Raw genomic sequence first — 27,329 nt, 5'->3', positions numbered from 1 at the left:
CTGCAGGATCATCTAGACAAGACTTCAGTTACAGAGCCTCCGTAGCCAGGTGGGCAGGAGCAGCAGTGCGTAGCACATGCTTCTTGATTAGACTAGGATTCGAGGCCGTACCCACCAAATACGGAGGAGGCAGAAAGGTCAGTGAATACCCACCGCATATCCCCGGGGCAATATGGCCTTAGTTGCTAATGCTCCTAAAAACCAAATAACAACAACAACTTCAGTTATAGCTCGGACACAGCATGGTTTTGTTAAGGGGAAGTCTTGTCTGACCAATTTTATTGGATACTATGATGTGGTCACAAAGGAACTGGATGCAGGGAATAACTTTGATATCGTATATTTGGATCTTAGAAAGGCTTTTGATACTGTTGCACATTGAAGACTGCTGCACAAATTGGAGCAGTGTGGTATTGGAGGCACATTGCTGCTATCGTTAAAGGGATGGTTGAGTGGGAGAAGACAGAGTGGTAATCAATGGACACTGCTCTTCGTGGACTAATGTTATTAGTGGAGTCCCTCAGGGTTCAGTGTTGAGTCATTGTTGTTTTCTGTATTTATAAATGATATTGATGATGGTATATCAAGTTTAATGTCCAAGTTTGCAGATGATATGAAGGTTGGCAGGGTTGTTAAGAACATTAATGACAGTATGCTGCTGCAACAGGATCTAGAAAAGTTGAGCAGATGGGCTGAGAGGTGGCAAATGAAGTTTAATATTGACAAATGCAAAGTACTACATATGGGAAGAAGTAACTCCAGAGTAATGAATCAACTGTGTGGTACTACACTGGCAGTGGTAGAGAATGAAACGAACCTGGGGGTAATTGTGCAGGCAGATATGAAGTTTTCTGAGCAGTGCAGATGGTCTGCAAGAGTAGCTCATGGTGTCTTGTCAATGATATACAGGAATTTTTCTAGCCAGGATAAGGAGGTAATTATCCCCTTGTATAAGGCAATGGTTAGGCCACACCTTGAGTACTGTATACAGGTCTGGAGGTCTCATTTTAAGAAGGATGTAGAGCTGTTGGAACGAGTACAGAGAAGAGCAACAAGATTAGTGAATGGAACAAAGGGTTGCTCTTAGGAAGAAAGGCTTAAGTTTTGCAAATTACAATGTCTGGAGACTAGACACATGCGAGGTGATCTGATTGAGGTGTATAAAGCCTTGAATGGTTTGGGCATGCTCAATGCTGATGGGATTCTTGCTCAGAATAATCACCTGAGAGGGCATAAATTCAAATTGAGGAAAGACAGTTGTAGGATAGATGTGTGGAAGTTTGCCTTTAGCCAGCAGATAGTTGATTGGTGGAACAGACTTCCATCTTTTGTTGTGGAAGTTGACAGCCTAAATAAATTTGTGAAGGATGAACTGGACAGGTATTTGGAATGAATGGAGATCTGATTGAGGTGTATAAAGGCTTGAATGGTTTGAGCATGCTCAATGCTGATGGGATTCTTCCTCTTGCTCAGAATAATCACCTGAGAGGGCATAAATTCAAATTGAGGAAAGACAGTTGTAGGATAAATGTGCGGAAGTTTGCCTTTAGCCAGCGGATAGTTGATTGGTGGAACAGACTTCCATCTTTTGTTGTGGAAGTTGATAGCCTAAATAAATTTGTGAAGGCTGAACTGGACAGGTATTTGGAATGAATGGAGGGGTGAAATGGGAGCGTTTTTTTTTTTGGCTGATGCTGCATAAGCTTGCTTGTCTCTTGCATCATATGTCTTTACTAATGCTAATGCTATCTTTCTGGGTGTCCTGGAGCTCTTCACTTCTGAAAATTCTCTTACAGTCAATTATATACAGTCCATTCCGGTTATTTGGGACACATCAGGACTAGTGCATTTTGGCCTGATTAAGCGGCTGCCCCAATTATCCGAAGTTTCACATAAATAGTTAAAAATACAATGTACTCCCTTTTACAACTGATTCACTGTACAATCGAAAATCAAATCACATTACGACGAACTCACCATAGTAAAGTACCGTTCACTATACGATGTGTAGTAAGCGCCAGTCATTGTGATCACGTTTGTGAATTGAATTTTAATTCTATTAAACAGTGATTCTAATTAGCGAAAATAGGAGGAATTTTATCCGCAGGCTATAAAAGTAAAGATATATTAAGCACAAATTTACCCTTTATTACCTTACCATTTAAAAAATTAAATGATACGTGAAAATCAGAAGAATATAAGTGATAATCAGAATAATTAATACATACTGTAATATGGACATACTAACTAGTTGACATTTCTGTTCACTGACATTTGTGGGTGGAGGTTAAAATTAAAAATTAAAAAGATAAGCAATCAATAACAAAGAACACGGCACACACAAATTGCAAGTAACACAATACGTGCAAGTGAGAACGGAATAACGAGTTACAAAGCTTTAAAAATAGGAATGAAGAGAAGATCTGAAAATTAATTTTTTTATATGATTGAAGTTTTCATGAAATGTAAGCACATTTCACCATAATCACCCACAGAATTCCAGCTGTCGGTATTATCGCATATTCAGTAAGATCGAGTTTACTGTCCGTTTATGATAGATTTCACTAACAGAAAAGCCCAATTAGCAGGTGACTGCTAATTGTTTTTATTGTTTTATGGTTGTGACCTCCAGAATTTCGACAACCACGTGGTACCATCGGAGACAATCGTAGGGTTATCTCCAATGCTGTGGTCTCCTGCCCCGATTAAATGGCATGCCGTCCCAATTAAGCGAAGTAAACCCTGGCTATTTTCTCGATTGGGTTCTGTTTTTTAAGATTTGCTCCAAATAAACAGGTGCCCCGATTAACCAGTGGCCCAAATAATCGGAATACACTGGAATTTATTTAGGATCAATTTATGTATGAAAGGTGTCTCACTGACAATTTGTAGTTTTACTTCTTTTTCCAATCACTTTATTTATTTCATATATGGGTGGACTTTAAAATTTATCGCTTTAAAATTTAGTAAAAAATTTTAAAAATAAAGTTCAAATTTTATTCTTTATTCATAGGCTACACTCTATTGCACCTTTCAAACTGTTATTTTTGCCTATAGTGCAGAATGATGCTTGGCTCAAAGTGGACCCTTTATATAAGAGCAAACTTTATTTCCTTAAAATTCTGTTAATGTTAAAATTTTAACAAAATTTTATTCATGGGAGACCCGTCATGAGTCTGAAACAGGGCATGGGGTGGGTCACCCCATGCCCTGTTTCAGACTGATGCACAACTCTGCTACCCCCCTTCCCACTCAAAGAACACCCCATGCCCTGTTTCAGACTGATGCACAACTCTGCTACCTCCCCCCTTCCCACTCAAAGAACCATCACCTCACTGTGTAATTATCCAAGAAACTTTTAGATGTGACAGCCCAGAGCAGCACAAACAGTACCTCCACTCATGATTACTTATTCTCCCCCACCCGTGTGCAGAAAGATTTAGAACTCACAATTGATATATACCATCTAACACAATGTTAGCATTATAAACCACTACTGAATTATTATTTTCTACAAAAGTATAAATATAGACACATTCCTCCATATAGCTTAAATATCATTCTCTCTCTCTCTCTCTCTCTCTCTCTCTCTCTCTCTCTCTCTCTCTCTCTCACACACACACACACACAAAATAAAAAAAAGGAAAAAACACAAAATAATAATGAGAGAATGCCTGAATGGTAACATAAGGGGAGAACAGAATGCTGGGATCAAGCACGTCATGCTTAATGCCTATGGCAAATTATGACTGGTGCAACAAAAAAAGTAATTTTGTGCAATATGGTATTTTTCTATGTATAACATAGAGAGAGAAAAAAAGACAATGTATAAAAAACTTTTCAATATATCTTTTGCATGCCATTCTATAGTCTGTCTGACTGCACACTAACATCATACTGAAATATGAAGACAGTTCAGAGAGAGCAAAGACCACCTTTAAAAATAAAAAAACAGACATAATATCAAAATACAGTCTGTCCTCGTATAGCACGATAGTTGTGTTCCTAGAAACCCTCGTGCAATGCAAAATCGTGCAATATAAACAACAGGCCCTATGGGAAAAGTGGGGTTAGGTGCCGACCACCCAAGATTGAACACACATTTGGAACCAAAACATTACCAAACACAATAAATAATCGGGTAATTTTAATCGTTATAAAATACGTCAGTATTTTATAACGATTAAAATACGTAATAAAAAATATAATATATGTTTTTTATTATTTATTATATTATAATAAAGTATTTTTAATACTAAAAAAGTATTTTTTACGAATAAAATACGTATTTTATTCGTAAAAAATTTATTATATTAAATAAAATAGTCGTAATAAAATACTTATGTATTTTATAATACGTAAGTCGTAATAAAATGCTTACGTATTTTATTACAACTATTACGTAATAAAATATTGCTTTTGCTTCTATCGTAAGCAAACTTGTTTTTTGTTTGATTTTCTATCCAAACAGATGACAGCCGTTCCATCTCTTCCAATTCTTTGTGTCTTAATCTAATGGATTTTAATTACACTTTGAGTTGTTCCCGCTATGAAAGTTGTTTTTATTTTCTCTGCATTCTTTCTAATTCTCGGCGTTGCCTCATTTAGGTCTGTAGTACGTGCAATATCACATGGTCTTTCATTTCCCTCAAAGCGTTTCACAATTTCATATTTTTTTCTCTATCGACAGAGGCGGACTGGCCATAAGCTTTACCGAGGAAACCCCGGTGGGCCGGAGGCCGGTGTGATTTTGGCCATAAACCGTAGTATGAGGCCACTAAATTTTCCCGGGTAAGAATTTTTGACCCAGTCTGCCTCTGTTTATCGTTATTGCTTTTTTTTCTCTCTCTCTGAATCTGCAGTGTCTTCGCCAGAACGCTTCCTTTTCACACCTTTTAAGTATTTTACTCATTTTTAGGGAATAAAGCACAATTACAAAACGAGGAGGCACGCTTGATACACATAAACAAAGCTGCGCGCGTGTAGCAACTAAATAAACAACACCGTAAAGGCCGAGATACGCTATTAACACCCCACATTTTACTAAAGCACATTTCTGGGGGTTACTACCATAAAACAATAAAACCAATTTCCAGTTTCGTTTCTGCTAGTGGAATCTGTTTACACTGGTAGTAAACTCGATCTAATTGCATTTGCGATTATATCGATAGCTGGAATTGTGTTGGTTTTTACGTTGTTATGGTGAAATATGTTTCCCCTTCACTGATATAAAACACATAAATACATTTTCGGAATCTTCTTCATTCCTATCGTGTTGCGTTCGGTTGGGGTGATTCCGCGTTCGACTGCCATTTCTTGTAAACACAAAGGCGAATCGTGCATAAACGAATTCGGTTCGTGTTACATAAGATAACGAACGAATTCGTGTAATGTAAACACGTGTTATACGAGGACAGACTGTATTTGCCCATATCAAATCTGTTTAAAGGGGATATGTTATACTCCTAAAAGTTTATGAAGAACTGGTATCCCAGTGTTTCATAAATGAACCACTTTCTTCTACACTAGCAAGAATGGATGAGTCATTGAACTAAAGAAAGTAACCTGAGAGGGTGGCTGAGAAGTGATAGCTGAGATTTACTCCAGTAATGGAAATGAAATGGTCTTGAGGTTAGAGCTGAGACCACATATGTTTACAAAATGATATGATTCAACCCTCCAAATGATGGAACATTTCCAGGAGGACTGACTTGGATATCTTTTCTGCAGGTGAGCTTGTTCAATTAGGTTAATTGCATGCTAACAAATGCTATGAAATTGGGCATGGGGTGTGTAGCTCACTGCACACCATTTCCCCTTTCAGAATGTTGTTTTTGCAATGGTCTGAAAGAACTTTTACTTCCTTCTGGACTGTTCACAAAGAAATTGGAAATATTTTATTTTCTGTAATTGAATTTGTGATATCCTCTAACTGTTCTGAGCAGAATGGTTTTACTTATTGCCAAACAGAGTTTATGTTATTGATTCAAGCCCATTGGAAGAGTTTTTTCCCTAACATATAACACTTATAATATTGGCAATCCCATGATTTGTGAATTTCTATACGTTACAAATATATATATTAAATGAACATAAATTAAAAATAACACCATAAAAGAAATATTAATTATAAAACAACTTACCACAATTGTACCTAAAGTTTCGGTGATGACTGTTCTAGCAGGACGTTGTGCAGATGAATTTGCAGCACCTCGTTTGCCAGCTTTACCTTTACCTCTTCCTCTGCCACTACCTCCACCAGTACCTCCTCCTGCACTTGTAGTGATTGTGGCAGTTGTGGCAGGAGGTGGTGTTGGCAATGATGCTGGTGGTGGAGCAGGTGGGGATGGTTGAGCTGGTACAGATGGTGGTGATGGAGGAACAGGTGCTACTGCAGGTGGAGGTGGCAGTATTGAAGATGATGCAGTTGACGATGGTTGTGGTGGTGCTGTTAGTGGTGGCAACAACGGTGATGGTATTGAGGGTGGAAGTGGTGGTTGTAATGGAGGCTGTGGTGGCGGTAATGGTGATGATAACTGTCGAACAGGAGAAGGTGAACGGGACTTTGATGGAGATGTTTTAACTGTTGATGAAGAACTAGGTTCTCTTTGTGGACTGGCAGGACTGGCAGAGCGTGAGCTGTTAGTTTTCTTAATCACACTACATATAAAAATAAAAATATAATTAAAACTACACAGAAATTAAGTAAAAAACTGCATAAATGTTATTAAAAGATCAGGAATTTCAAATATCATATAAGATCAAAAATACAAGGGTGTGTTGTGGGCATAATCAAATTTTTTCTCTAGTCCTCAGATTGGTAAAAATAAATATTTACCCATCTGAGGATTAGAGAATTTATTAAATAAAGTAAATTATTTTCACATGCCACAATGACAACAGATTTTCAAAAGAAAATTTACTGTGTATATGTTGAGAATTTCTCCATAGTAAACAACTTGGCTTTGACTTTAAACATACTGAATTAAGCAAGGCAAAGGCTGGTATTTTCATATCAGAGTGATATTTGTTTAAATACCACTCTATCTTAAAAGGGATACAGGGAAGATTATAGATGAAAGGTTTTTTTTTTTTGCTGATGCTTAGCTTTCTTGCAGCCAGTGACTTATACTAACATTAAAAAAGCAATGTCTGGAACTGAAAGAGAGTAGTAAAAGGTAGAGATAACTTGGTGGTAAAGTTGGAAACACTACTGATGGACTGAAGATCAGGCTCAGCATGATATACCTCTGAATGCTTAAGAGTTCTCATATTATGAGAATGAAATTGTTAGTTGATCTTGAATCAAGAATGGTCTTGAATGTTAGTGGTAGTTCAAATTTTTTAAAAAATATAGCAAAATTCATAGTGTCAAATGCTTTGTGGAAGCCACAGGTGCTGATAGAAGTGAAGCACCAGGCTATGCTTGGGAAAAAAAATATTTTTGGGGAAAAAAATGCCCGTTGGATCACTCATTGCTTAGGAGGAAATGTGTATGTCAGGATTTACAAAGTTAAAGCACGTAACTCTTTTGCTAGGAGGTTTTAAATTTTGATGATATGAAAACAACCTTAACTTTATTCATTACAAATTTCAAGCACTGTTGCCACAGGTGCACTAATTTTCCAGAGAAATTAGTGCAACTAAGTATGTGGGAGCCCAAACTCTAAAACAATTCTGGAAAGAATTCAACATCTTTAAAGCAATACATCTGGAATGAAATTTCCATTGACTCTAAATGAGAGCTGGAAAAAATGATGGCCAGAACGATATAGCAACTTCAGAGGATCTGATGATACTGACAAATTGATTTACCTCAAGTGATGAGCCATTGGTAAATAAAAAGCTCACTCAACTGGATAAAGTGAGACCAGAAGAAGGGGATGGAGATGAAACAAACTTCTTCACTAAGATCTATTCATCTAGGACCTTGAAGTAGTTTTCATTCATTTAGAAGCAATAAAAGAGATTATTCAAACAAACAACTCGGTCTCTAAATAAAGTTAAAAAGAAAGTGGAAGTTCAGATAATTCCATAAGATAGTACAGGAAACTATGTTGAACAAATAAAGAATTCCATTCACCTTTCATTTGACAAATTTTACTCCCCTAAGAGAGTCCTAACTCCATGAAGCCCCGAAAAGACAAAAAAAAACACAGTAAATTCTACAAATGAATCTTCAAGAAGACCAAACAGATGAAAATAATAAGAGTTCATTTGAATAATTTTTAAAGTTTATTCACATAAGCAAACTAAGCAAAGGTAAGTACATTGTGTGTTTCATTAAATATATTTAATATTTTTGTAGTGATCTAAATACTATATGATAAAGGACCTCCAGAGGGTATATAGAAAAATGTATTATAATGCTAATAACTGTTTACAATAGAATATTAAAATATGGTGGGATTTTAGATGTTCAAGAATGAATTCTATATTAAGAGAACTGTGTTTATGAGAAAATAATCCTCAGTATACATATTTTTACTTAACATCCAGCCTCCATGTAATCAATTAAGAATATAAATTCAGATATACCAGACCTTCCAATGGGTAAGTAACTCCATTACAGATAAATGTTATGAAGAATTTAATGCAAGATTCGCAGTTTTGTGACATTAAGCCCATCATACTTTTTCATGAAAATCTATTTAATACTCATAACATCAGTATCATTGCCAAAGATATTAATAAAATTTATGAAGCTAGTGCTGAAGAGTTAGAATTAGAAATTTTAAAACTACAGAACAACATATCACTACATAGACAAAAATTTCTGGAAATTAGCCACACACAATTCCCATTTCTGAAAATTCTGCATTGAAGATTAAGTCCTATTTTGAATAAACTTATCCATGTGAATCGACATTCTCGATACTGCAAATTGTAAAAATAAAGTATAGATCTTGCCTTTTGGATGACAATCAGTGACTTTTTGAGAACTGTAGTGTAAAATTATGATCCTGACTTTAAAAAGACAAATGAAATGCAATTTCAACCATCTCATTGAAACTTTTACTGAAATTATAAATAATTAAACTGAAGTTGAACTAATGTTTATATGCCCTGTAGTTAATTAAAAAAATATTAAGTAATTGTTGCATAAGACATTTTGATTAAATAAAATTATAATTGTCAGATAAATTTTCTTCTTTATTATTCCTAGTTATACAATGTGCATATTATGTATTTCAGTGTGCACCTGCAATGAAGTTCAGAAATTCCAATGGGCACTTGGTAATATAAAGGGTGGCGACCCCCTGCTTGTTTGATTTCAGTGATGAATTACTGTCATACCTACCATATATTTCAGATATGGCCCATTCAGATTGCTAAATTTGAAATGGAAACAATTTGAGATAAACAATGATGTTATTCATGTCCTTGAGGTGTGGCTAAAGGACAAAGGCAGTGGGTTCTATGTAAAGGATCTAGAAAAGATGAAAGAATAATGCATTAAGTGTGCACCTTGGCTATGAATAAAAATTGATTCAATTATGGACTACTTTATTATTTTTTGTGGTAGGCCAGAAGTTTTCAAATATCCCTCATATGATGTTATAAAAGCATAATAAAAAAAGCATGTGTATGTGGTCTTTTATTTAAACAACAAGGAGCTCTTTTTGTAGTGTGAATATTGTTGAATGGTTTTAACTTCTCATTATGAAGGGGAATTACACAATAAAATTATTTTATATTAAATTTAAAAAAAATACATACATTTTGGTGGAGCCAGATGTACTTGTTCCACCACCAAACTTGAAGGTAATTTTTGGAATGCCATTATCTTCTTTCATCTTAAAAAGAAAAAATAAAAAATAAAAATAATAAATAAATAAACAAATGTAAAATGAAATCTTTCACAGACTTGCTATTTAAGGCAAAAAAACATCAGTTGAGGTTATATTTATATATATATATATATCTCAACCAACGTTTTTATCACAAAAATCTAGAGATATATACAAGAAGATAGCATTAAACTATTCCAAAAGTGTTCAAGCAAAGGGAATAAATATTCAGTAAATACAACTTACTCACATAATACATAGTGTCCGAGCTAGAAGTATCCAAAAATAACGGCTTATAATGTGAGAACCACTCAAAGGAAACTGCAGTCGATAGAAAATCTCTCCAAGATTTGTTTCGTCACATTTTGCTGCATTTGGGGTACAGAGAATCCTCACCAAGTGATAGAAAATGAAAGGGATACACCAGTGACAAAAGTCAATGCCTCATTAGGAGTGCACAAAAATGGCGTCATCGGTCCATTTTTTTCTCATAGATATGACTATGAAAAAAAAAAAAAAAAAAGCATGGGGCTTTATTAAAATCTGTGTACCAGAGAAAAGTTTGGGATTTCGACGATTTGAAACAGCTTATCGTTGAAGCAGTTGCTCTAATAACGCCTCAGATGCTGGAAAATACTTGGCAAGAGCTTGAGTATCATTTTTACATGTGTAGAGCTACAAAAGGTGCCCATATTGAACTTTACTAACCTTCTATAAGGTGTATTAAAATTATTTTAATACACCTTATAGATGCTGAGGTATATATGTGCATTTTTGGATACCTCTAGCCTGGACACCCTGTACTGTGCTACGTTGAGATAGAAAGAAATGATTTTTGGAATCACCTATGAAAGTACACATAGCTTGGTGAGAGAACCATGTCCTCTTTTATGACATGTATTTATGTTCTTTCATACTGCTGGATTTGTGAACTAAAATGCCAAAAGATAATGACTGAATATAATGAAATATTTATGATGGAATAAAGGATTTCACCTGTTAGGATCCCATCTCATCAGGAACTACAAAATGACAGTGTCTGAAAAACAACCAAGGGAGATAGCATTTCAACAACCCAAAACCTGTCAAAGGGTTGTGGTCCTATGCTGTGCAAAGCATTAATGAAGTACAGTGAACCCCTGCTTTACAATATTAATCCATTCCAGAGACACCATCATATCATGAAAATATCGTAATGTGAACCCAATAACACTGTTTTTTGGTAATTCGTTCTAACATCTTGGAAATTGAAATTTTTGCAATATAACTAAGTTATTTATCTCTTTAAAAGGTGATTTTTATAATGGAAATTATATTAGTTTTATATAGAATACTGAATACCATTCAATTCCATTTTCCAGTGTATACCATGCACCTCTTATCCAAAAAAAAGTTGCATAAAATTGTGGTGCATCTTATACACCAGAATAAACATTAAAACATGATACAAATTTTAAAAAAATGAAAAAGATTAAAAAAATGCTGATGGTGCCACATTTTTACTATTTCCCCTTTCCCCAAAATGTTATTTAAAATTATAATTGATAAATATAAACATTAAAAAACAAGAATGGTAATTTTCATTTAACTTACACCAGAAAAGCTATTTAATGGTGGTGCAGTGATGGAATTGATGAAGTTGAAGAAGAATCTTCTACTATCAAGATATCAGGACAACCTTCAGGATCTGGTGTTCTTTCTGATCGCTATCTCTTGCTACTTATGATATAAAAACTGTCCAAAGTGGTTTGTTTTTGGCACTTTCTCTGAAGGTTCTTGAAATAAATTAACGCCCAATTTACAAATTTGCAGGCCATCAATTCAGTGATTTCAATATCTGGGTTTTTTTCTTACTGTTCTCTTCACAATATCCCATGCAGCAAATATGTCCTTAATTTCTTGAGTTGTTGCTACATGGTCATCCACCTCATATTTCTCATCTCCACTGTCATGCTCGCTCATCTGTTCTAATTCCTGGAGCTCCTCTGTTGTCAATTCCCTTCCATGGTCCTCGATTAGCTCCTCCACATCCACTGCATCAACCTCAAAAGCCAAGGACTCACCAAAAGTGATAATTTCCATGATTTTGAAGGATTTGAAGCGGAAGGTGTTCTACTTTAGAACACCTTCCGTTTCAAATCCTTCAAAATCATGACTGAAAGTCACAAGTTTTTCCAGACTGCATTGAGGCACCGAGCAGAAACCTCATTCTAAGAATTCACAATGATTTTTCCAGTCTAAGACTTTAAACCTAGTCTTCCAGAATTCCTTTAAGGTAATGGCTGTCTCCTGAAATTTTTTCAAAGCACTTGGCAAGCATCTTCCTCGTCTAAATTTTTTTAAAGTTGGCAATTACTTGCTGATCCATCAGCTGAAGCAGAGGGGTGGGAGCAAGTTCGGGGTCATGGCCTGGAGCATTATCCAAAAGTAACAGTGCCTTTAAAGGACAAAACACTTCAAATACCCATTCATTGAATAGGTATCTTCAATGAATCCACCACATCACCACAGTGATCACCATTGTGCATTCTCTAAGTGTTGAACCACTGGTGATATATTCACTTGTTACCCATCTATGGACGAATTCAGTGAAAAAGTTTCGTGAAACTCAAGCAGTTGCTCTTGATATTTCAAATGCTTTTAATCGCGTTTGGCATAAAAGTTTTCTAAATCAACTTGTATCTTATGGTTTACCAACTGCTTTTTGTAAATTGGGCATCCAGTTTTCTCTCTGACCGCTTGCTACAGGTGATGATAGACGGCTCTCTGTCTTCTGACTTCTCCACTAATGCTGGTGTTACTGACCTTCGATTGACCTGAAATCCTATCCACAGCTTTGCTGATGACAGCACATTGCATTCCACCTTCTGGTTTTTTTAAGCAGGGCAGGTTTTAAAAAACCTGCCCTGCTTAAACAGCTTCAACTTCTTGAATATCCACTACCAATTCCTTAAATGCTGATATCAAGGTAATTCAACAGTGGGACAATGATAATTTAGTTTATTTTAATCCTTCTAAAACTCAGTCCTGTCTTATATCTTGCAAAAACAATTCTTCTGCTCCTATGCTTGTCTTCGATGACACTCCGATTTCTAGCAAGATCATATATCTCTACTGAGGATTACTCTGATTTCTAATCTCTCTCTTGACATAAGCACATTATAAATATTGCTTCCTCTGCATCTAAGAAACTGGGTTTTCTCTTTAACTCTCAGCAGTACTTTTCTTCCAAACAGCTGTTCGTTCTGTACAAATTGCAAATCTGCTCTACCAAGGAATATTGTTCATATATCACCTTCTTTGTTCTATATTTTGAATGGAATCCACTGACACAGACAGAAGAAAGACAAGCAAAGACACTTCGTGGCAGACACTACAATGACCTCCAAAAAGACTACAATAGATAAGATGGCTTCCTACGCTTGGCTCACTAACAGAAGGTTCTTCCCAGAGACCAAAGGATTCATGCTTGCCATCCAAGACCAAACAAACAACACTAGGAACTACATCACTAAGGACCATGGAATAACATCAGAAGCTAGTACAAAAATACCACCTGATCAAATAAAGTTTACCCTATTACAAGTATGAGCCTCAGGCCATGCTAAAGACCTCTACTCACAAACTATAGTGGGACCATGCCATAATGATGGACAAAATGATCCTGCACAACAGACCAGACATAACCTTCATTGATAAGAAGAAAATGTCTACTTACCTCATCAATGTGCCCACCTAAGACAGGAAGTCAAAGATGTGTGGAATAAGTAATGATCATCCCAATCATCGTGTCAACTACCAACATGACACCAAAGAACCTCCATAAGAACCTAGCAACAAAACACCTCCCAGAGAACACTTACATGGAACTCCAGAAAGCTGCAATGCTGAACACCTATAGGATATGGTAAGAGTTTCTCAACAAACAGTAACGATAATAATAGTAACTGGACACAACCAACCACCCCATACAATTCTACCAGTACCTGTCATGGGATGGAAAAATCCCATAAAGGAGAAAGGTTTTAAATTGGGAACGAGATTAGCTCTGTGTAGGTGAAGTTTTTAGGGCTCCAGCTAATAGAGAAGTTTTTCTTAAATTTTTGCTGTTTTATTGACTTAAATTGGCATATTAATTTATTTTATAGAAGTAACGTTATATTCCTAGTAACGATACTTAGTTTAATTTGAACTTAGAGATTTTGTAGGTTATTACTTAGTATCAGTAAGGGTATGCAATCCACGTGTCGGACAAGATTTTCCAGCTCCAGTGAACGCTGTTTTTAATCATATTTAGCTGTTTTATTGACTTAATTGTTATATTAAATTATAAGTAGTTTATAGACCTAGTCAAGCTCCTTGTTTATTTTGAATTTAGAAAACGATTTTGAAAGTTAATTAATACTTAGTGTCCATAGATTTACCATTCGTAACTTTCCGCCATTGTTATACAATACAGCATATATCCCGAACTAGATAGCATAAGGTTTAACGTAAAACTAGATAGCAAAACGCACAGCGCTGTATTAGAAATCTGTTAGCTTAGTATAGTATAGTATTAATTAATCAGTAAAATTTATTAATCTTATTAAATTTCATTGTCAATTAAATTGTACTTTTTTAACTAAATACATATAACTTGACAAGAGATACAAAAGTCATATAACGTAACTCGGAGATAATACTTGATACTGAAATATATACACTGAGTGATCACTGAATTATGACCACCTACCTAATACTTCGTAGGTTCTCCTTTTGCCCTCAGTACAGCAGGTATCCGAAATGGCATTGATTCAACCAGATATCAGAAGTGTTCGGGAGGTAGGGCCAACCAAGCTGTGTGTAATGCACCCAGCAACAATGCAGGTATGAAGGTGATTGATATAATTAGATGCCTGATATGCCTTTCCATAGTGTAACACAAGTGCTCTATGGGATTGATATCAGTGGAGTTCAGAAGCCAATCGATATGCTTGAAATCAGAACTCTGTTTATTAAACCATTCCTGCACAACAAGTGCCCGATGGCTCAGCGCATTGTCATCTTGGAAGACACCATTGCCATTCGGGAAAAAGTAACATAGCAGGGTGTACATAGTCAGCAAGTAGTCGACGATAGTGGAGACCACTGATACACTGTTCCACATGCACCAGGGATCCAAGTTCTTGCCAGTGAAACATACCCCACATCATACAACTGCCTGCACTTTTGATACCATGCATGATAGATCAAGAGCCTCATGTCGTTGATGCCAAATCCGTACATGACCATCCATGGTGTGGAGTAAATAACATGACTCACCCAACCAGCACACCTTCTTCCAGTCTTCTAATGTCCAACTTGCATGCCCTTTGCACCAGGAGTCTTTTATGGTGATAAACCTTGGTAACAAAACATCAAAGGCAGATATTGCTGCGATATCAGATACATGGTGTCACACAGATATATGGAATGCAGAACTGGAATTTGGGGAGTACAACGTGTGCAGGAAAGATAGACAGGATAGAAAGGGAGGAGGGGTTATGCTATTAGTTAAGAAGCACATAAAATCCAAGGAAGTCCAGCCAGTCAATATGGCTGGACAGTGCAGTGCAGTGACAAGTCAGTTTGGTGTGACATAAGCACTGGGAAAGCAAAATTGAAAGTAGGAGTGTGTTATAGGCCTAATGACTTTGATGAGTACAATAAACAACTGTACAGAGAAATAGAGTGGGCAAGTAAATCAGAGTGTCTTATAATGGGGATTTCAAATTCCCAAAAATTGACTGGAATCTGTGGGTTGGTAACCCACACACTAGCAACGCTTTTGTGGATTTATTGGATGATTGCTTTCTATAGCAGCATGTTCGGGAGGCAACTAGAGAGAGGAATAATCTTGATCTGATTATCAGTAGTGATTCTTCATGCATTAAGAATCTGCAGATAAAGGAACAACTAGGTGGCAGTGATCACAGTGTGCTGAAGTGGGATTTACTCAGAGAAATAATTACCATTGGGAATAAAGGAAAGGGTTTTTGCTTTCATAAAGGTGACTACAGTGGTCTGAGAGAGTATTTAAATTCTATACGGTGGGACCAACTTATGATGTTGCAAACAGCAAATTCAAAACGGGATGCATTCAAAGATTTAATCTTGGAAGCTACTAGGCTTTTCATACCAACTAAGAAATGTTGTTCAAGATTTAGGCATAAATGGATGTTAGATGAACTAATGAGATGTGTGGCAGAGAAGAAAAATGCATGAGATCATATAAATTAACGGGTGACACGGAAGCCTATGATAGATATAAGGTGGTCTGTAACCAAGTCACAAAAAGAGGTTAGGCAGGCAAAGGCAGATTACGAGAAATCTTTGGTAAAGGATGCAAAGAAAAACAGCAAAGAGTTCTTTACTTATGTAAACTCTAGAAGGAAGGGGATGAATCATATTGGTCCACTTGATATTGATGGTTCAACAGTTGATGATCCTGCTCAGGTAGCTGACGAACTGAATGAGTATTTTGCATTTACATTTACATATGAGAAGTTATTCAGGGAGGAGAATTCTAGAGGTTTATTAAAATCTGACAGTGAACTAAATGATTTTATAATAACTGGAGTAAACGGAGGAGAAAAGCAAAGTGGAGGAGAAATTGTTCTCCTCCACTTTGTATAAGACGCACCTTAATTTTGGGGCTCGAAATTTGAAAAAAAAAAAAAAATGTATTACATAAAGTTATTAAACTCAAGTTTTATTCATCATAAAATTCATACAACTCATCACTCAAAACACCCATCCATTAGCTTGTATTCATCTGTGTCTGATGACGAATCACTGTCTTCATATGTTGCCTCGTCCTCAGTTCCATCTATGGCATTTGAAATGCCACACTTCTTAAATGACTTAACAACGATCTCAATCTTGATATTATCACAGGATCTTTTCACCCAGGTACAAACTTCTCCTATAGTTGGTTTCTTCACTCTTCCTGCTGGTGTCAAATTGTCCCCAGAAGACTTCATCCATTGGTTCCATTCGTCTCTCATGGCAGCTTTGAAGGGTTTGTTAATGCTGACATCAAGTGGTTGGGGCTGGGATGTCAAGCCTCCAGGTATGACAGCAAGTTTTGTTTTTTGCTCTGCAGCAATCTTCTTTGTATTTTTTGTTATGTGTGCCCTGAACTGATCAGGCACCAATAGGGCAGGTTTGCGTAAGAGCCCAACTGGTCTCCTGCTCCAAACTTTCTCAAACCAGATCTTCATCCCATCCTGATCCACCCAACCCTTGTTATGAACGTGGACAATCACTCCTCAAGGAATGTCTTCTTTTGGCATTGTTTTTCGTTTGAAAATCAGCATAGGAGGCAGCTTGGTTCTGTCGGCACAACAAGCTAGAACAACTGTATAATGGCTCTTTTCATGTCCACTTGTCTTCACAGTTACAGTTTTCACCCCTTCTTATCAACAGTTCTGTTACTTGGGGACATCATATTGAAAGGGGATTTTGTCCATATTAGCAATCTGTCGCAACTCAAACTTATGTGTCTTCAGACACTGAATGACAAAACAATGAAATTCAAGGACCTTCTGCTCATAGCTTTCAGGCATATTTTGGGCAAGTCTGGTGCGTGTACACATGCTTAGTCCATTCCATTTCATGAACCTGAAGCATCAATTGTGTTCTCCTTTGAAATCAGTAACTTCTATTTCATCAGCAATTCTTCTTGCCTCATACTGAACCATCTTTGTGGACACAGGAATTCCAATTGCCCTTTGCTCCTCAATCCATATCTTCAATTCCCTCTCTAAATCAGGCCACTTTGCTGACTTGCCTCTAATTGCCTTCTTCTGCTGTGGCGTTTTCAGTAGGGTTTCTTCTTCCCATAGCCAGTCAAACTTACATTCAGCAACACGATTTCCATTCATTTTTGCAAACTGGATCACTTTTAACTTGAATTCACTGTACGAAAATCTTTTCTGAGCTATTTCTGGGCAGAACGTGGCAAAACATAACCTAATATACCGGTAACAAGTGCAAAACAATGAGTGCAAAGACAACAAGTGTGAAAAAGCGGGAAATAAATAAATAAGTAAAAAAATCTACAACCACTGTATAAGATGCACCCAGTTTTTAGACCCCAAATTTTTCGAAAGAAGGTGCGTCTTATACATGGGGAAATACAGTAATTACAGACCTGTTAGTTTAACTTCTGTTCCAAGGAAATTAATGGAGGTACAGGTTAAAGAAGCACTGCAGGATCATCTAGACAAGACTTCAGTTATAGCTTGGACACAGCATGGTTTTCTTAAGGGGAAGTCTCATCTGACCAATTTGATTGGATACTATGATGTGGTCACAAAGTAACAGGATGCTTTGATATCGTATATTTGGATCTTAGAAAGGCTTTTGATACTTTTGCACATGGAAGACTGCTACACAAATTTGAGAAGTGTGGCATTGGAGGCAAATTGCTGCTATGAATAAAGGGATGGTTGAGCGGGAGAAGACAGAGTGTGGTAATCAATGGACACTGCTCTTCGCGGACTAATGTTATTAGCGGAGTACCCCAGGGTTCAGTGTTCAGTCCATTGTTGTTTTCTGTATTCATCAATGATATTGATGACGGTATATCAGGCTTAATGTCCAAGTTTGCACACGATACAAAGGTTGGCAGGGTTGTTAATGACAATCACTACACTGCTGCAACAGGATCTGGAAAAGTTGAGCAGATGGGCTTCAGTTAGTATTAGTATTAGTAACGGCCGCATGGTGCAAGAAAGCCTATGGCTTATGCTGCACCAGCCAAAAAAAAAAAAAAAAAAACAATGATAAAAAAAAAATAAATAAAATAAAAAATAATAATTAATAAAAAAAAAGGAAATTAAGCCTATCATCCTATGCGCTTCCCTTACCCGAAAGTACTATCCAGATGACCTTTGAATTTCCCCAAACTGTCGGCCTCTACCACCCATGAAGGCAACTTATTCCAGTAATTTATAACTCGCTGGCTAAAATAAAACTTCCTGCAGTCCAATCTGAACATTTCCCCCCGTAACTTGAATTTATGTCCCCTAATTCTAGTATCATTTATCATCTTGAAAATTTTGTCCTCATTCATTTTACTAATGCCTCTCAGAGCCTTAAACACCTCAATCAAATCTCCTCTAAGGTGTCTAGTTTCCAAACTCTGCAACCCACATATTCGAAGTCTTTCTTCATAAGGACGCCCTTTTGCCGATCTCACCAGGCGAGTTACCCGTCTTTGCACCCTTTCAAGAAGCTCGATGTCTTTCTTTAGGTGCGGTCTCCATACTTGAACACAGTATTCCAAGTGTGGTCTAAAATAAGCCTTATATATAATGGGATTATCACATCCCTATCTCTACTTGCAAAAGTTCGATAGATCATCCGATAGGACACCATGGGCCTTCCTTTCAACCTGTTTACAATGCTCAGAGAATTTCATGTCTGACCGTATCGTAACACCCAAGTCACTTTCCTCTAGTACTGGGTTTAGTTGAACTCCACCAAGTGAATAAGTTATTTTGGGATTACTCTTTCCCAGGTGTAATACCTTACACTTTGTTGGATTAAAGCATAGCTGCCATTTTTCTGACCATTCCTGAAGTCTATCTAGGTCTCTCTGAAGAAGCTCAGCTTGACAGTGATCATTAACTACTTTACCAATTTTAACATCATCTGCAAATTTAGACATCACGCCCTCTATCCCTTCATCAATGTCGTTTATGAAAATTAAAAACAACAGTGGTCCTAATACTGATCCTTGGGGAACCCCACTTCTTACATCAACCCAATCTGAGGAATAGCCATTTATCACAACCCTCTGCCTCCTGCCCTGAAGCCATCCTTCTATCCATCTAAGGATTTTCCCAGTGATTCCAACCTGTTCCAGCTTATAAAGCAACCGCTCATATGGGACTGAGTCAAAAGCTTTGCTGAAATCTAAATAAACAATGTCGAAATTATTCCCTAAATCCAGCTCGTGAGTGACCCTTTCAAAATAGCAAACCAGATTTGTTAAACATGATTTTCCCTTTACAAAACCATGCTGAGTATCCTTGAGAATTTCAATTCGATCCAAATGATCCTGAATTCCACCCTTGATCATTGCCTCCATGATTTTCCCTACTACTGAAGTCAGACTGACAGGTCGATAATTTCCAACTTCACTTTTAGAGCCACCCTTATGTATGGGAGATACATTTGCACTTTTCCAATCCAAGGGAATCTCCCCAGAGTCTAGTGATGCTCGCATAATTAGCCTCAATGGTTCAATGCACTCGCTTGCCGCCTCCCTTAAGATTATAGGGTATATTCCATCAACTCCAGGAGCCTTACTGGTCTGTAGGCTCGAAAGTTTTTTCATTAAATAATCTTGCGAAATTTCAATATCATTAATTACATATTTTTTAACTTCGCTCCCACAATTTCCCATTGCCACAAAAGGCTTTTCATTTGTAAATATCGATGCAAAATAACTGTTGAGTTCATCTGCAACGGCAGCTGGTGTATTTATTACTATCCCCTTTCCCTTACGTAAAGGTCCGATCCGGTTTGTCCTGCTCTTCTTGGCGTTTATATATGTGAAGAATTCCCCCCCCCCTCTTTTCTCTGTTTGCTAGTGATTTCTCATAAACTGCCTTTGCCTGAAGAACCTTTTCTGTGGCTCTATTACACATCACCTTGTAGCTGTTATAGGCTTCAGTACTTTTTATTGCTCTGTAACCTTTCCATGCCACCTTTTTCAGCTCAAGTAATGTGGCAACTTCACTATTCATCCAACTTGGAACCCTTCTCGTGGAGAATTTTTTTAATGGTATATGCACATTCAAGGCATCTGTGATTAATGTTTTAAAAGCGTACCACAGTTCAATTGTATTCATTCTCTGTGCGATATCTACCCAGTTAATAGAGGCCATGTAGTACCTTAAGGCATCGTAATTTCCTTTTCTGAAATTAAAACCCATTCCTTTGCCTTTTACTTCTGCTACCTCTCTCGTCATCATCCACCGTAGAACTCCATGATCACTTCCTGCTACTGGTTCCTCTACTGTCAGCCCTGTTATGTCATCTGATTCATGTGTGATGATGAGGTCTAGGATATTCTTTTCTCTAGTATTTTCCCTGACATGTTGATACAAATAACAGTCATCTAGTTGATTTAAAAATTTTGTTCCCCATGTCGAGTTTCCTTCCCATTTACTCCAATCAATTAAAGGCAAATTGAAATCACCCATATTAAGGCATTGACGCTTACTTGCCCATTCCATTTGCATGTAGATGCTTTTGTCATAATCGTCACAATCACCTGGTCTGTAGATTACTCCTACTCGTATTATACCTTTGTTTCCAACTATCTCACGCCATACAGACTCTATACTAGCACGTGAAATGTCTGAATCCGGGAAAGCTATCGTTGCACTCAGGCTGCTTCTGATAAGAAGCATTACCCCACCACCCCTTCTATCCACTCTATCCTTCCTAAATACATTATACAAGCCGTACTGGAACTCATCATCCCCAATTTCCGGGTGGCACCACGTCTCTGTAAGCACCACCTTTGTTTAAGTGTATCCCGTCTCTACAAAATAAATTCCTTCTACCTACAAGTGTGGGCCATGCTGACAGAAATTTACCCCCTAAAGCCTTGCAGATTCCTTCAAGTCTTGAGTTAATTCACAAGGCTCTTAACATATAATCCCTCCCATCGTGTCTGGGCAGAATTGCAGACACACAGACATTATGGCCTAGCTCGCGACATTTCCTCAGCATGGTCCTATATTTTTCCAACAAATCGTCAGATCGTGTACGTTTAATATCATTTGTCCCCACATGAATAATAATATTTTCTTTACCCCCTTTAAACTTTACATTTTTCAATGTTAAACTTCAGTTGCCACCTCTCAGGTGGCAACTGAAGTTTAACATTGAAAAATGTAAAGTACTGCATATGGGAAGCAGTAACCCCAGAGTAATGTATCAACTGTGTGGTACTACACTGACAGTGGTAGAAAATAAAAGGACTTGGGGTGTAATTGTGCAGGCAGATATGAAGTTACTCTGAGCAGTGCAGATGGTCTGCAAGAGTAGCTCATGGTGTCTTGTCAATAATATACAGTAATTTTTCTAGTAGGGATAATGAGGTGATTATCCCCATTGTATAAGGCAATCACCACACCTTGAGTATTGTATAAAGGTCTGGAGGCATCATTTTAAGAAGGATGTAGAGCTGGTGGAACGAGTACAGGGAAGGGCAACAAGATTATTGAATGGAACAAAGGGTTGCTCTTACGAATAAAGGCTTAAGTTTTGCAAATTACAGTGTCTGGAGACTAGGCACCTGCGAGGTGATCTGTTTGAGGTGTATAAAGTGTTGAATGGTTTTAGCATGCTCAGTGCTCATGGGATTCTTCCACTTGCTCAGAATAATCGCCAAAGGGATAAATTCAAATTGAGGAAAAACAGTTGTAGGATAGATGTGCAGAAGTTTGCCTTTAGCCAGTTTTTTTTTTTTTTTTTTTTTTTTTTTTTGTTAGCGCATCAGCTTCTGTGGCCATAATGCACCTCCCAAGGTTTTTGCACTATTTTGATCGAAGCCCGAGGCGGGATTCGAACCAGCGACCTTTGGGTTTCCAGGCAGGCACTTTACCCACCCGGTCAGCCTTTAGCCAGTGGATGGTTGATTGCTGGAACAAACTTCCATCTGTCGTTCTAGAAGTTGATAGCTCAAACAATAGATTCAAGGCAGAACTAAACGAACATTTGGAGCGAGTGGATGGATGAATTGGGAATGTTTTTTTTTTTTTTGGCTGATGCTATATAAGCTTGCTTTCTTGCTGTTATGTTATTTAATTTTTAGGAGCATTAGCAACTAAGGCCATATTGCTCCGGGGATATGCGGTGGTCATTCCCTGACCTTTCCACATCCTCCATATTTGGTGTTCACGGGCTCGAACCCCGGTCTAATCAAGAAGCGTGTGCTACGCACTGCTGCTCCTGCCCACCTGGCTATGGAGGCGCCATTTTGCTTTCTTGCATTATGTGCCTTTGTTAATGCTAATAATAATAATATTATTATTATTATTCCTGGAAATAAAACAATAAAATTTTATACTAATTGATGACCGGTAAAACTGCAAAAATAAAAATAAGAAGCAGTTAATCTAACACATGCAAACACTATACACCAGTTTTCATTGGTTCTGATATTTGGACAGCATGATTAATTGTGAATGTGCTCAAACTTGGAACTTAAAATAGCCAAAAACATTTAGGAAAATTTCTTTTGGACATTTAACCACCAGAACATTCCAGGTGCAGCACTACATCCCAATTCAAGCAGTATAAATGAGTGTTGGTATAACGGTTACACTGCCATACTTTAATACAGATCAGTAGTATATTTTAACATTACTGATGTGTATTAAAGTATGACAGTTCATTTGTGACAAATAGCAGTTTTTCTAATATTCATCACAAATGAATGACTTCTTTTTGATCAATGATGCCTATGTGTAAATGATCTTATATAATATCTTTTTTACCTTTTCTTCCTTATCTTTAGTTTTCTTTTCTTTCTCTTTTTCTGCTTTGTTTTTATTCTTCTTCTCTGATTTTGGCTTTTCACTCTTTTCTTTAATTTTCAACTTCTCTTTTGTTGGTTTGTCTTTTTCTTCCTTAGCATCATCTTTTTCAGTTTTATCCTTATTTTTGCCCTTAAATTTATTTCTTTCCTTACTCTTCTTCTTTGTTCTATCTTTTTTCTCGCTTTTTTCCTTTTCTTTCTTTTCCTTGCGGTGATCTTTGTTCTTGGTCTGATTAAAGAGGAAAATTTAAGCATAATTTTTCATAAACTGAGATTCTAATTGAAATAAAAATTTACAAAATAACATTTGACAAATAAATTCATTCAGAAATATATTAACATGTCCTTGGTTCTCAAACTTTGGTAAAAATTTTATATATCCTATATATTAGCGAGGGTGAACCTTTTCTGGCCTGTATACAAAAAATGAGCCAATATGAACCGAAAATAAGCTGATACAAAAATATAACAATTTTTGTGTGCCACGAGGAGGGGATGGGGAGCTGACTAAAGTTAGTAAATAGCCTTTATTTATATTATAATAAAGATAAAAACAGATGAAAGTTCCTAATCAGAACTCTGTGCAGTACAATTGTGAACAGAATTTCCATTTAGCACAATTTTATATATTTTCCCATGTGTGTCTCCCTGTGGTATACATGGCACAGGGAGACGTACACATTCCATAGCTAAAAGAGAAGTTCAAGAATCACATTTAGGTTTCATGATTAATATAATTACATAAGTAACAACTACTGTACACTTCACGGTTTTTATGGTGATATTCATTATCTATCTATCTTGAATACCACTCAAATACTCATGTACAAACAGTAATATATATATATTTTTTTTTTAAGATTTGTAAATTTACACTGTGTAATGAATATTAGAGTTGAACTCGCAAAGAAATCAGAATACCTGATCATCACCTTTTCTCTTTTGTTAAAGAGTGTGCAAGACTTCAATATACACCAATAATGTACAAGATACATTCCCCCCCCTCCAAAAAAAAATAAATAAATAAAATAAATAAAGATACTAAAGAAATGCATCCTGCAGTATGTGTACATTTTCATTTAATAGTCAGGGATAGGTTTCATAAATGCTGTCATTATTTATCACATTTTCAAACTTTTTCTTTCAATACATATTGCACTATAATTGATAAATAACATTAAAACTCAGCAGTTATTAAATTTTAAAAAATTATTGAAGTAAAACATACATGTTTCATTTCTGATGGCTAATCTTACAAATGGAGGAAAAATGAGGGGGAAGAGGTGATCTTGTATTGGATTGTGGTTTTTTTTTTTTTTTTTTTTTTTTGAAGAATGAATATAAAGCCATTTGTCTAGCATTTTTTTTTTTAAATCCTTCTAAAATTTTAAAATATACCTGTAACTACTCATAAAATTATCCAGTTTTCTTCTGAGCATGCAGCTTCTTTCAAGGTCTGGATCTATGTCAGAAACCATTTAATAAAACTTTAAATGTTTTTTTCCTATTTAATGCTTTCCATTTTTTTGAAACACTGTTGTCTCTTTTTACACTTATTGTTTACAATATGGATAGTAAAAATATGTATATATGAGAACTTTATATAAATATTTATACAAAATATATAGCAAATTATATGCAACATATATAATTTGCGCAGAACATGCACAGACAACCATGAATTGAAATGACACTAGTGGAGAAAGAATGTAATGTAGTGGTGTTTGAGATTCGTGTGTATAACTTTGAATTTTCATTGCATAATGGCACATATAGTGTCAAATAAATATGCACATAACTTGAAATGCATATTGTAAGATGCCACGTTATAGAAGAATGAATTGAATATACAAATAATTTTTTAAAAAATTATGTAAGGCAAGGAGTATTATATCCTCCATTTAATTTCTGTTGACAATAGTAAAGAGACTTATTATTCATAATATCCTTAATCCCAATATTATTTCAACAAAATTTCCCAGACCGTAATTCACCAACAAGCAATGAAAGCACAAATAACTAAAAGAAACCACTGACATGTGTTAAGGTTTATTTTTGGTGAAAGTCCTTTATAACTAAAATGTTCTTTTGTCAGTTAATTCCATACTTTTGTTTACAATAGCATGTTTTTTTTATTTATGTTCAGACATTTTTAACAAATTCAGTCGTGAAACTTTTTAAATCATGTATGAAAAGTCTGAGAGTTTATAAAATGCAGTCTGTGACAGTATTAAAGGTCATAAGAGTTTCCATCATATTTGCTTTGCACATAAGAATAGCTATAATCAAAAAGGGACTCTAATATCCTAAAATTGGCTCTCACTAAGCATCGGCATCCAAAATTTGACAGTTCAGGGGAACAGCAGGTGACCATGATGTGGTGAAATTGGTAATATCCAAAGGGATTTCTGTAGTCAAGAGAAAACTTGATCACAGAAATCTCTTTGTGGAAGGCTTCAATTTCAAGGGAAGGAACTATAATGGATTGAGATATTTCAAGGCTCTATTAACTGGGAAGACAATGATAAGCTGCTGGATATGAATTCATTATGGGAAATAGTTAACAGATTTATTCTGGAAGCTACCAATACATTTGTTCCAGTGAAGAAGTTTTGCAAAAGAAAGATGCTCAAGTGGATGACCAGAGAGATTAATGATTTAATTGAGCTAAGAAAAGAATGGGATAGTTACAGACTATCACAAATACTGATATGAGTACTATAAGCATATAGGTAACAAAACCACTGAGGGGATAAGACTGGTGGAAACTGAGTATAAGAAATCACTAGCAAAGAGAGAGTTCTTTTCATATGCAAATACAAAAAGCAAGAGAGTGAATAAGATAGGAATAAGATAGTGAATAAGATAAGAATGATCAAACCAGAAAAGTCATAGAAAGCCCAGCAGAAATGGCAGATGAATTGAATAGGTAATTTGCAATGATCTTTACAGTTGAAAGACCATTTGAACCACGAAGGATCAATGACAAGGAGTCAGACCGCTGTAAATAAAGTAATATATCCATCTCAAAGAAGAATATAAGGGGAAATCTAATGAAGCTAAGACTCTAGGAGTGGATGCTATATATACTGTTACACAAAAAAAGGCTGCATGTGAGTGCAACACCCCACTGAGAATGTTAATGAAACCATCACTGGACTCCAGGGAGATCCCTCTAGACTGGAGAAATGCTAGTATCTCCTCCAATCCATCAAGGTGGTGTGAAAGATGTGATGCACAATTATACCAGTGAGTTTGACCAGACCAGTAAGTAGTGGATAATATCATGGATTCACTGATTAAAGATACAACAAAGGATCATCTTGGATAGAAATGGTATCCTTACTGGACCATGCCATGGATTTGTGAAGGAGGAGTCTTATCTGAATGATAAAACAAGAAACAATTTTGACTTACTTCTCTGCCCTTGTTCCAGCAGCCCTACCTTGACATCAGTAAAGCTTTTGACACATTTCCCCATGAAGGACTATTATATAGCTAAAAGACAGAAGACAGAGAGGAGTATACTTCAGCGTGAACCAGTGTAGCAAGTAAAGCCCCTCAGTAATCAGTACTGGGGACACATCCGTTTCTTATTTTCCTTAATGACATTGATGAGGGAGTGCAGGTGAAGGTGGCAAAGCTAGCTGATGATTTAAAGGTAGAAAGAGTGATTAACAACTAGCACCAGGCCACTTTGCTTCAAAATGACTTAGATCAGATGCACAAATGGTCTGTAAAATGGCAACTGAAGTCAAGTTACCATTAGTAGTGGCAAATGATGAAAGGAAGCAAACATACAGCATCAGCCAAAAAAAACCCTGCATTTCCTGTTTCATTTATCCATGCCTTCCAATAGTTTTAGTTCTTCCTTGAATTTATTCATGCTACCAACTTCCACAAAAACAGATGGCAGTTTATTCCAGCAATTAAAGCTGGAATAAACTGCC

The 27,329-nt window shown here is 36.4% G+C and overlaps 1 protein-coding gene across 2 annotated transcripts in view; it reads right to left on the bottom strand.

Moving 5' to 3' along the window:
• The window catches only part of LOC150086806 (uncharacterized), a 219,281-nt gene that overhangs the window by 17,910 nt on the left and 174,042 nt on the right, over positions 1-27,329 (bottom strand). For both annotated transcript variants that reach the window (XM_090372766.1, XM_090372768.1), the window contains 3 exons: positions 23,339-23,608; positions 9,721-9,797; positions 6,144-6,660 (listed from right to left, as the gene is read on the bottom strand). In XM_090372766.1, coding sequence (XP_090228892.1) covers positions 6,144-6,660; positions 9,721-9,797; positions 23,339-23,608 — 864 coding nt within the window. The remainder of the gene's footprint in view (positions 1-6,143; positions 6,661-9,720; positions 9,798-23,338; positions 23,609-27,329) is intronic.

Source organism: Mastigoproctus giganteus, chromosome 4, assembly GCF_048544385.1.
Source record: "Mastigoproctus giganteus isolate SK-2022 chromosome 4, ASM4854438v1, whole genome shotgun sequence".
Classification (NCBI taxonomy): Eukaryota; Metazoa; Arthropoda; class Arachnida; order Uropygi; family Thelyphonidae; genus Mastigoproctus; species Mastigoproctus giganteus.
This window is presented reverse-complemented; position numbering and strand designations above follow the sequence as displayed.